The sequence below is a fragment of the Microtus ochrogaster genome, unplaced genomic scaffold (genome assembly GCF_000317375.1).
Source record: "Microtus ochrogaster isolate Prairie Vole_2 unplaced genomic scaffold, MicOch1.0 UNK31, whole genome shotgun sequence".
Taxonomy (NCBI): domain Eukaryota; kingdom Metazoa; phylum Chordata; class Mammalia; order Rodentia; family Cricetidae; genus Microtus; species Microtus ochrogaster.
In genome coordinates this window covers 4,330,429-4,342,327 of record NW_004949129.1, presented here as the reverse complement: position 1 = coordinate 4,342,327, position 11,899 = coordinate 4,330,429, and the positions used below count along the sequence as shown (strand labels likewise).

Here is an 11,899-nt window from a genome sequence, read left to right as displayed (position 1 = left end):
AGCTAGTTCCAGGACAGGCTCCAAAGCCACAGAGAAACCCTGTCTCGAAAAACCAAAAAAAAAAAAAAAAATTCCACAAAGCAACATCCCAGTAGCACCCAGGGAGTATACTTGATACCTGTTTCATAACTGCTATAATTTCCAAACTCGGATTTTTTTAAATTCAATTATTATTTTATCATAAACATTATTAGCACCACCACCTCCAAAGGCACCCATTCAGAGACTCCAATCAGACACCCCCTATATGAATACAACAGTCCTAGAGTCATTCTCGAGCCTTATGGAAAAAAGTGAGACCCTAATGTTCTAAGGGACTAGTTCTCAAAGGAGTGTACAGCATAATCACCTGCACAGCCCCAAAAGCAGACCACTGGCATGCTCCAAAATTTCTGGCACATCTCATAGAATGGGACTTTCAAGTCTGCAGATACTGCTGTGGCAGCTCAGGGACCATACTTGTAGACCACTTCATAAGACATTCCGTATATATAATAATTTGATTTTACTCCTTTCCATCTAGAATGACACCAGTCAGGAACCATCCTGAGAACTAAAGAGTTGACCACTTTTATGCTGTGGGTTCAGTTGAGGTACCCCAGTTGACGATGGCTGCTCTAAAGTGATTATTTGCTAATAACAACTTGGCCACTTAGAAGTCTCCTCTTACCCTAGAATACTCAAGCAGACTTTCCCATTGCGGTAGAAGTTGGGGTTAAACCTCACTGTGTTATTGCCCGTTGTCATCAGTTTGACCCGAGGTGGGTGGATGGGGTAGTCGGGTGGACACCGAAAGACGAACAGGAAGAAACCCCCTTCATAAGGAGTGTCAAATGGGCCTGTGATCAATGCATGAATCTGTAAAATAAAACCCCATCTCAAAATCTCAAAATTGTGAGGTGATGCCCCACCACAGCCCCTCCTGGCTTCCACCTGCTACCCACACCAGGAACATGCATTGCCTGGTGTTCATATTCCACATCCTCACCACACAGAATGAACTGCCTGGGGGCTCACTCCCATAAGTGGGTCTTCAAATTAAGTGAATCTCACTATAGTGGGACAGCATCATACCTCACACTTGGAGTTATAGTCAAAAGTTAAAGCCCAAGGTGAAAAATCACCCTTGTCCATATTACCTTAAAGGTTAGGGTTTTGGTTTTGTTTTTCCCCCATCAGACCTCGCTGATTGGTGTATGGACAACAAATGGAACCTAAACATGTAAAATAGTATTTTCTTATGTTTAAGGAATTAATACATATTTTTACTAGGATATTTGGATTTGCCAAGGTTAACCATGCTTATGACACAATTCTACTCTATGTTTGTATGATAGGAAGGGGAAGTAAGATGAATGGAAGAAAAGGATTGGAGGTTACAACACCAGCACCAATAACAGTGCAGAAATGACGACTACAATGGATGCATAGGTGTCTGCTTCTTGCCTCCAGAGAATCTAAACTACCACTTCCATGTCAGAGATACAAAGAAAAATGGGCAAACTCAGGAGTACATTAAAAGAAAACAAACCATCCCCCAAAACTCCCCAACACTGCTGTAAAAAAATATATAAATCAGTATTCCTTAAAACATAACATTAAGTTCTCTTCCTCCACAAGTTGTAATTATTGGACATAATCTCCCTTCAAGAAGAGAAGCAAACCTGAGTTGGCTCAATTCTACCTCTTTTTCAAAGGCTTCTAACAACTTAAGTATGCTCAGAATAACAGCCAAAGGGGAAAGGACCTTGCATTCCCATGCCTCAATCTATAATCCTACCTTGTCCTGGCAACACAGTAGGCTATATTTTAGTCTGCAAACTCTGGAAACAGTAAAGTCAACTGGCATCAAGTCTAAGGCCTCAAGTATTGGCATATTACTCTAGCATTTGACTGGAGACACCATGTCCCAGGAAAAAACATTTCTAACCACGTGAAAACAAAAAACAAAAAAAGGGGGGGGGGGGAACCAATTTAAAAGAAAGTCTATTTAAAATAAAAAAGTATATTAGAATACAAAAGCTGAGTTTTTACTTTAGGAAATCTGAACTCATTAGTTACTGCTTAAAAACTAGACTTAGGAAATCTGATTTCTTCCCAACAACAGCATATGTCCAAATTCACTCTTGAGAACATTCAATGATAGAGAAGCCTAGGTACATATGCCAGAGAAATATGATCATTATGTAGATCATTCTGTGTAGAGGATAAGAGAGGACAGGTCTCTGGGGGAGGGAGATACTCTAAATCTAGTATCTAGAAAAGGATCCTTTATCACAAACCAAGATGACCACATCCCCAGCTTTCCCTGCACCTGACTTGCAGTACCAGAGTAAAAATCAAGATGCTAAGATGGAACAAGAGCTTGGGGGTACAATGGATAGGGTGACCATAATTTATAACCTAGGGTGGAGCATTTGAGAGGGAAAGAGTGGCCTGTTAATATCAAAGATGGAACAAGAGGCACATCTTGTCAATCTGAGGATTTTCCAAGCCCAACAATACCTGTGTGTACCCTAACAACAGACCCACTCAAGATTCTGCTCCACTTCTCACTGTGCAACTTTGGGCAAGCCACTTACTTTCTTGGGGTTTTGATTTCATCGCTATTACAAGAAGAAAGCTAAATAATGTTTTAGGCTCTTTCAACTTTATGAGTCCAATTTTCCAATAATTCCCCTGCCCCCACCCCATCAAGTTACATACCTTAGTCATGTCAACAGTATCAGGTACAACGAACATTCCTGGAGGAGGCTCCTTATAAATGGACATGATATCCCTGTATAACATCAAGAGAAGTTGGAGGAATGAGGAGAGAAAAGGGAAAAACCCTGGAGCAGGACAGCTATTATCACTTCAGTGAGCCCAGGGGTTTCGAGAAATTGGTGCTTGGTACCACAAATGTTTGCACTGTCTTGTTGGCTGACAAACCTCATCTGAATACTCGTCAGGCGGGCAGAGAGCAAATTATTATCAAAGGGGCATTGTTTCCCTGGAGGTGGGGGGCACTGAAAAAAAAAATAAGCCAACATCCCAATGGGATCAGAAACAGATGTCATCCTGGAAAAGCCACATCCCTCTCACTTCTTCCTACATGGAAGCTCATTTACTTCCCATCCACTTCCCAGATTCCCAGGCACTACAACCAAGCACAGAGACTTAGAAAAAAAAAAAAAAGTAATTGGGAAGGCATCAAGTCCACTCGTAAAACTTGTTCCAAAAGCCACATGGTGGGCCTCTGCTGGTAAGGAGACTGCATGAAGACTGCAGGAGTTAAGTCCACCATGGTCTGTGTTTCCAGGAAACTAACAGGATAGAGTTCTTCATGGTGGGGAGAAGGGAACCCTCTGAAATGACCAGAATTTCCCATCTAGAAGATGACATTTAGTAACCAGGATAAATGAAATTTCTAGGTCATTATCTAATCAACTAGAATGGATCAGCTGAGAACTGGCTCAAGGAAAAGTCAATTATGAGGAAGTCCGGAGACATGGTAGGATAGCAGACCAAAAACATGTTTGTGCCAAACTCAAAGGCGTATCAGGACTGGGGCATCAAACTGCCATGGGGTCGAACTCTGTGTTGAAGTTAGAGGTGGCAGTCTCTGTGAAGTTGCTGTTCTGTATCAGGCACTGGGCCAGGTCCTTTAAACGCACGGTGTAGTTTATTTACTAGAAACTTGAAAAATATGTAGGTGGGCAAACACCTGAAGGGACTTGGAATGTTCAGGATAATGCCTATGAAGGGCATGAAGAGAGTCAAGTCTGGTCATCAGGAAGCTGTTCAACAGGGCTACCCTTTCCCATGCAATAGGTATTACACTAAGTAAGCACTTTTGCAAAAACACATTCATCTATGAAGCGATACGATCTAAGATCAGTCACCCAAGAAATAAGCACGGAAAGGCCATAGGCCTTTTGTTTCCTACATTTGAACAGAGTGTATCTGCTTCACAAAAAGTAAATCAGACAGACAATCCAGGGGGGAAATACAGGGAAAAAGTTTTTGAATAGGATATTCCAATCCAAAGTGATACTAGCAGAGGGGAGGAACTCTGAGTTTCCGGAACAGGTGTGAGAGTGGGGCAGCCTTCGGGAGACCGAAAAAGGAGTTCAAGAGAAGACCTGGAAAGTCAGGAAGGCCATCTAGACCTGGGGAAAGGACCATATGGTGGGGATTTGAGGAAAGGTAAGGTTTAAAAAAAAAAAGAAGAAGAAGAAGAAGAAGAAGAAGAAGAAGAAGAAGAAGAAGAAGAAGAAGAAGAAGAAGAAGAAGAAGAAGAAGAAGAAGAAGAAGGCTGGCTTGAGTCTGCAACAAGGAATGCAGGCAGAGTATGTCCCAAGCGGGGCTCCAGAAGAGATGAGGGGGGACCTATGGGTGGGGCCTGAGGGCAGCCTCTAGGTAGGCTGGTGGAGTAAGGAAGAGAGGAGGCGCGAAGGGCGGGACCCAACGTTACCGAAGAGCAAAAGGGTCGGGTTTCGGGCGAATGGGAGGGGGTAGGGAAAGGGCGTCCAGAACCGAGCCGCAAGGCTCGCCGGAGGTCGCCAAGGGGCGGGGTATGCCCGAGGGCACCGTGGATGGTTTGGGCGTGCAGGGCTGAATGCTGAGGGGAGAGAAGGAGGGAGGGAGGGACACTAAAGCCCCGTCAGCGGAGGACCGCAGGGTTTGGGCCTGGAAGACATGAGGCGGGAGTGAGCCCCGATGGGGAAGGGGGGGCGGGGAAGGTCGAATCCCGGAGCTCCCGGCTGAGGGAGGAAAAACCCCGGCTCACCGCTTGATCCGAAGTAGACACTGAGGCGCGGTTCGCTCGCCGTCCCAGTCCGAGCTGAGCGTGGGGTCCCAATGGCTAAGCAACGCGGCCCCGTGGGCAGCGGCCGAGGGCGGGAGTCCTGGCAGCGGAGCCAGGCCGCTCCCCGGTCCCCCGGCCCCGCCCGCCGCCGCCGCCGCCGCCCACACATCCGGCAAGAAAGGCGGCCCGAAGCCGCCGCCGCTCCCGCTAACGCCGACCACACCGGCAACACCGCTCGCCCCTGGGCCTGCCGCCCCGGCGCCAGCCGTCGCCGTCGCCGCCTCCTCAGTCGGACTCTCCGCCATCGCTGCTTCGCTTCCGGGACTGCTCAGCAGCACGTCCGCCGACCAGAGCGGCCGCTGCTCCCGCACCACCGAGAGCCGGGCCAGAGTGTCCCCACCCTCCGCTTCCCCAGCCCGGGCGGCGCTGGCTCCGCCCACCTCCTCCCGGACCAGCGAGAGAGAGGCGTGCTGCCAGAGCGTCCACCCACGGTCCTCCAGGGCTGGGGGCGGGGGCTAGCGGACTAGTCGTTCCAGGCTGGCGCTAGTTCTGCTCTCCTCCGGAGGCCCTGGCAGCCCACCTCCGTGGAAGGCTTCACGTTCAAGTGTTGATCTGGGCGGAGGAGGTTCAGAGAAGATGGAGAGAGCCACAGTTTATCCCTCTAAAGGGAGGGACCATCGGATGCTCTTCTAGGGTAGGACTGAGGTCCAGCCTCCCTGTAGAACGCTCTAAGGGAGAGCTTGACTAAGTTAGGCTCCTTCGCGTCTCCACGGTTCTGTGATGGATCATGCCTCGTTGTCTTCCACCAAGGACTACTATTGCCCCCTGCCTGCGGCTGGACCAAGAGGGAAAACGGAATGAGAACCTGCGAATGAAACACCACCTCGTTTCTGTTTACTCAGTTTTTATTTATGAAGGGCCTGCTTACGGTCAGGAGCTGTTGCTAGGCATTGCCCTGGAGATTATGACAGCTAGGTAGAGGGAGTCAAACGTCAAGCTTGATTCCAAGCTCAGTATTTTTTCTCCCCGCTAATACTAGAATTAAGGGTTTGAAATTCTGAATTTCTTAGCACCATACTGAGATTTGTAATAAGAAAATTAATTTTATGACTAAGCGGAACAGACCTTAAACCGCGTCCTCCAGACACGAATATGAGAATATGTGTGTATACAGTCTCATAAAATTGCCTGAAAACCAGTGGTACCACACGCCTGAGAATTTAGACAACCCTTCCAGCTGGACTGAAGCAACATTCATAACATACTGATATTTCTACAGCAAAGTATATGAATTTTTTGTTTGTTTTGAGACAAGGTCTCTATATACAGCTGCCTACCTCAGCCTCTCCAGTGCTGAGATTGCCTGCATAAACCACTACAGCCAGTGAAATATTCATCTTATTTTCAGTACATTTATGAATACTCATTCTAGAACAAATGCCCAGGGCCTCACTTTGGATTAGGTCTCCCCAACACCCCAAAGAAGCCTGGTTCCTAGGATGGCACATGTCTGTAATTCCAGCACTAAGGAAGCTGAGGAGACAGGAGGGTCGTGAGTTCCAGAATAGTTTGTCCCACAAATTGAGTTCAAGGTCAGCCTGGGCAACAAAGTGACACCCCGTCTCAAAAAATAAAAACCAACAAATGAAAAGCCTGGGTCCAAGCCAGGCAGTGGTGGTGCATGCCTTTATAATGCCAGCACTGGGAGGCAGAGGCAGGCAAATAGATCTCTGCGAGTTTGAGACCAGCCTTATCTACAGAGCGAGTTCCAGGATAGCCAGGGCTACTCAGTGAAACCCTGTCTCTTAAAAACCCAAAAACCAGTGTTTTCTTTATTTGTGCATTTTCTCAAATGATCTGGGGATCTGGAAATAGCTAACATTTTATTGAAGCTGCTAATCGAGTGCTTCGGGCCACACACTTTTTATCTGCTTCATCTTATTTATTCCTTTCACCAGTTCTATGATGTGAGGCCTGTTATTAGCCTTTTCTGACAGGCGGAAAGATAGCAGGCATCCAAAGGTCAGGCATACACAAGGGATCACACTGAGAGCAGGTGGCAGCACTGCATCTGACTCCAGACAAGTTCAGATCACTCTGTGCCACTGTTACTCCCACACTCACTACATGTTACCTTGTCATTTTACTAATTATGGTCCTTTGGGATGAGTTGCCCTGCCCTCTGCACCCTCTAACCACACACACCAGAGGCTCTGTCTTGTTATTTGTGAATTCAGCATAGGGCTTAGTATAATTTATCTTAGGGACTTAACAGTAAATAAAATCAGTAAGTTTTTTTGTTTTTTCGAGACAGGCTTTCTCTGTGTAGCTTTGGTGTCCGTCCTGGAACTAGCTCTTGTAGACCAGGCTGGCCTTGAACTCCCAGAGATCCGCCTGCCTCTGCCTCCCGAGTGCTGGGATTAAAGTCGTGTGCCACCACCACCTGGTGAATCAGTAAAATATTTTAGTGTGGTTCCATGTTTTGTTGATGTATCTTTGTTTGGGCTTGATTCTTTTTAATGAGAACATTTTATTAAAACATTATTTTATTTTACATGTATGAGCGTTTTGCCTGAATCCATGTCTGTGTACCAAGTGTGTGCCTGGTGCCCATGGAGGTCAGAAGAGGGCATTTTTAGATTTCCTATAGCTGGAGTTGTGGATGGTTGTGAAACCCTATGTGTGTGCTGGGAACCAAACCTGCCTTTGGAATGGAGGGATTCCTCTGTGTGTTCTCGCTTTTATACCATGGTTCTTCTCTCCCTCCATCTCCCTACATAGCGAGATGAGCCTCCAACTCCCACTGCTCTTCAGCCCCCTGAGTGCTAGGGTTATAAACTTGCACCACCATGTCTGGCTAAAACACTTTTCAAGTTCAAGATCTGGAAATGATGGGGCAATAACCAGAATATTGCCTTAAGATTCAGACATAAGAAATTAGGTTTTTATTTATTTATTCATTCATTCATTTATTTATTTATTATGTATACAATATTCTGTGTCTGCCTGCAGCCAGAAGAGGGCATCAGATCTCATTTCAGATGGTTGTGAGCCACCATGTGGTTGCTGGGAATTGAACTCAGGACCTTTGGAAGAGCAGGCAGTGCTCTTAACCGCTGAGACATCTCTCCAGCCCAAGAAATTAGGTTTTTGAGACAGGGTTTCACCCTGTAACACAGGCTAGCCTCAAATATGAAAGGATTTTCTCTTTCCTCAGCCTCCAAGGCTGGGATACAGGCATCCATCACCATGTTTGCCTAGTTTAGGAGATTTGACTTTTAGAGCCAGTCATGATATCACAATCCTGTAATCCTAGCACTTGGGAGGAAGAGGCAGGAGAGTAAGGAGTTTAAAGTCACCCTTGGCTATTTATCTTTGAAGCCAGGCTGGGCTATGAGACCCTGTCACTAACACACCTCCCAAAAAGATTAGGGTGATTTGTTTGAGACAGGATCTCACTGTGCAGTCTTGGAACTGCCTATACGGACCAGGAATCTACTTGCCTCTGCCTTCCAAGTATTAGGATTAAAGGCATGCTTCATCACACTTGGCCAAAGATTACTTTTTAATCCCACCATCTTTAAAGTCCTGTTTTTTTGTTTGTTTGTTTGTTTTGCATTATACAATAGAGGAGAAGATACCACCCCTTGAGGTTTTCCTGAGGTTGAGAGTGATATTTGCACCAGTGGGTTTTTTGTTTCATTTTCCCAGACAGGGTTTCTCTGTGTAGCCCTGGCTGTCCTGAAACTCATTCTGTAGACGAGGCTGGCCTTGAATTCAGAGCGGTCTGCCTGCCTCTGCCTCTAGAGTGCAGGGACTAAAGGTGTGAGCCACCATGCCCAGTATCAGTGTTTTTAAAAGTGACAAGCACTGTAAGGATAATTGGCACCTCCCTGACTTGTCGCCTTCTCCTTTCTACCTCGTCCCCCTTTTATATAGCTCTCTTAGCCTGGAACTCACAGCAATCCACCTATCTCTGCCTCCGTGGTACTGGGATTAAAGGCACGTGCCACCATGCCCAGCTATTTTAGGCCTTTCTACATAATATTTTTTCTATTTAAAATACTCTTTCCCTCTTGCTTTAACCTCTCCAAACCTCTGCTCCTCATAGTAAAACTGGACAATAACTGAAGATACTAAAAGCAGAAAATGTGATAATGAATGGACACAATGACTGCCCAGGGCTAATAATAAACTCTTATTATTCTTACACATCTTTTATAGCCGGATGAATTCCACTTTCTCTGCCAAGCCGTAACATTTCCAGGCATATTATTATTATGAATTAGTTTTAATTACCCCTTCTTCTGGTTCTTATGGTTGGTTGTTCACCCTTTATTATTATAGCACTTGCTACTTTATTTCAGTGGTTTGGTTACTCATGTCTGGCCATTGGCTAGGGCCTCCTCTAGAACAAAGAAGCCCGGGCCCCTGTCCTTGTAGCTCTAGGGCCATTAGGTTGCTGCACAAAGGTCAGCAGGATGGGAAGGAGGCCCTGCCTTGCGGCCACAGGCCCTTCCCCCGGCCATAGATCTCCAGCATTTCACTTCTTCTCCACCCCTTCCTTAGGTATTTGTTTTTAAAGTGCTGAGCCAAACTTTCCACCAAGAACCTGCAAGTCAAGGCCTGAGGGACTGCTGAAGACAGCAGCTACTAAAGGACCAGCTCACCACCCACCAGAGGGACTCAGGACACTTAGAGAGTGGGGGTGGGGAGGGATATGAGGAGACACGTGATCAGAAAGGAAGCTGGCAAACTCCTTCCAGTCTCCATTGACTTTTTCAAGGCAACATCTGGCTCCTTTCCACAGGGAACTTGGCTAGAGGGCAGTGCAGGCTTTCTGGAACTACTTCTATGCCCTGTGGGACTGGCTGACAGCTGAGCCAGCTTCCCCTGAGTGTCCAGCTCTAGATCCCCCCCAACTTCTGCACTGGGCCAGTACAACTCGCTAACACCTTGCAGGTGTCATCCTCAGGCAGCAGGGGTTGACACGTGTTCAGATCACTTTCTGCAAAGATGCACCACGAGGATTCTTCTCCCACTTCCCAGGGCTGTGGAGACAGGCATTCCTTTCCCTCCAGCACTCAGGGTTTTGTCTTGGTGCGATGTCAGGAATACATGAACATTTCCCTACTAGATCAGAAACCTGGAACTAAGGAAAAATCAGAGTTTGGACCAGATACTTGAAAGCTTTTTTTTTTTTTTCGAGACAGGGTTTCTCTGTGGTTTTGGAGCCTGTCCTGGAACTCCCTTTGTAGACCAGGCTGGTCTCGAACTCACAGAGATCCACCTGCCTCTGCCTCCCGAGTGCTGGGATTACAGGCGTGCGCCACCACAGCCCGGCTTGAAAGCTTTTAATAACTGAAAACACTCCTCCCAACATGAATATATTCAGTTCTGTTGATGGTGTTTGAAGTATGATGTCACATAAGCCCGGCTGGCTTGAACCTAGCTATAGCAAAGGCTTGTTACTTCTACTGCCTGCATCCTCCTGGGGTACTGGGCTTACTAGCATAAGTCACCACACACATTCACAATAGCTGTTTAATAACGTAATAAACAACACTCCAGTGGGGAAAGTGCTTGCTGCCCAAGAACCTGAGTTAGGATCTCCAGCACTCATGTAAAAGCTCTGGTTCAGGGGCTGGAATGATGACTCAGCAGTTAAGAGTGCATAACTGCTCTTGCAGAGGACCCATGTTTGGTTCCCAGCACTCACACTGGGCAGCTCACAAGGGCTTCAAAGTCCAACTCCAGGGGATATGACACTTCTGACTAACTCAGGCACCTACACTCACATACACAGACACACGTACATAAACATATCACCAGAAGTCAGTCTCATTCCCACAGTAGATGAAGTCACCAGAGGAGATAGTAACATTTTAGCTAGGATGGGACAGGGCTGAGATCTGTATTTCTGCTTGCCTCCCAAGTCCATGCATTCCTGATTTCCCTGCCTCTCGCTGGAAATGGAACCCAGGGTTTCAAACACACTAGCTAGGCAGGCAGTCTACCACTGAGCCACACTGCCAGACTCACGCTCAGCTCCCAAGATTGTGGTTCCTATGCTCTTCTCAGAGCAGTTTATTCACATAAACCCCCTAAGATCAATTGCATTTACAAGTATTTTCCAATAAGCAAAATAATCTCATGCATGCACCAACTCCTATGCCACAGATCCTAAAAAAGCTTAGAGTGGAGGTTATAATACTAACTAGCCTACAGTGGATATGAAAGCATTTTCCCCTCCAAGAGTCCATCTGCCAGATTCCCAGCCCTGCTGATCTGTTAAGTTCAGTCAGTTGCAAGAGTCTGTAAAGCCTGGGATTGGAGGGAAGATCCTTCTCAGTCTTTTTCTTTTTTTTTTTTTTTAATATTTATCATGTATACAATATTCTGTCTGTGTGTATGTCTGCAGGCCAGAAGAGGGCACCAGACCCCATTACAGATGGTTGCGAGCCACCATGTGGTTGCCGGGAATTGAACTCAGGACCTTTGGAAGAACAGGCAATGCTCTTAACCACTGAGCCATCTCTCCAGGCCCCCTTCTCAGTCTCTTGAAGAAAAATAGGTTCCCAGTATTTCACAGGAAGGAAAAAGCAACTACTTTCCCTGGGGAGTGTTCTTTGATTACCTCTAAAGCAAGTGACCGGGCAAGGGTGCCAGCATTGTGTCCCAAGAGTTATGGTATTCTGTAACAGCACTGCCAGCTCATCTATTGCTCCCTTGGTGACACTTTGCCAGGCCAACCTCAGTCCTGTTCCTTGTCTTTGGCTTCAGACTGCCAGTCTGTTTTGGGACTTAGCACTGGTTGGTAACCCTGGGGGAATTTCTTTAGGAAAACCAAGTAAGAGGACATTGTCAATGGTAGTCAGCTTGAGAGCCTGTTGCTTCTGGTATCTAGTGGCTGTTAGCTATGTTTCTACTGCCCCACTGAACAGAAACACCCTAAGCCAACCATTGAACTACCTGGTCCCTACACAACAAAGCCAAGAAATATAGGAGAAAATGTCGCCGGGCGGTGGTGGCGGACGCCTTTAATCCCAGCACTCGGGAGGCAGAGGCAGGCGGATCTCTGTGAGTTCGAGCCCAGCCTGGTCTACAGAG

The 11,899-nt window shown here is 46.7% G+C and overlaps 1 protein-coding gene across 1 annotated transcript in view; it reads right to left on the bottom strand.

Moving 5' to 3' along the window:
• Ube2z (ubiquitin conjugating enzyme E2 Z) overlaps nt 1-5,203 on the bottom strand; it is a 15,660-nt gene extending 10,457 nt beyond the window's left edge. Inside the window, exons 1-3 of the mRNA XM_005368368.3 lie at nt 4,772-5,203; nt 2,707-2,779; nt 671-858 (exon numbers count right to left, since the gene is read on the bottom strand). Of these exons, the coding sequence (XP_005368425.1) occupies nt 671-858; nt 2,707-2,779; nt 4,772-5,094 (584 nt within the window). The 5' untranslated portion in view covers nt 5,095-5,203. The remainder of the gene's footprint in view (nt 1-670; nt 859-2,706; nt 2,780-4,771) is intronic.
• Between the last annotated feature and the right edge of the window lie 6,696 nt (nt 5,204-11,899).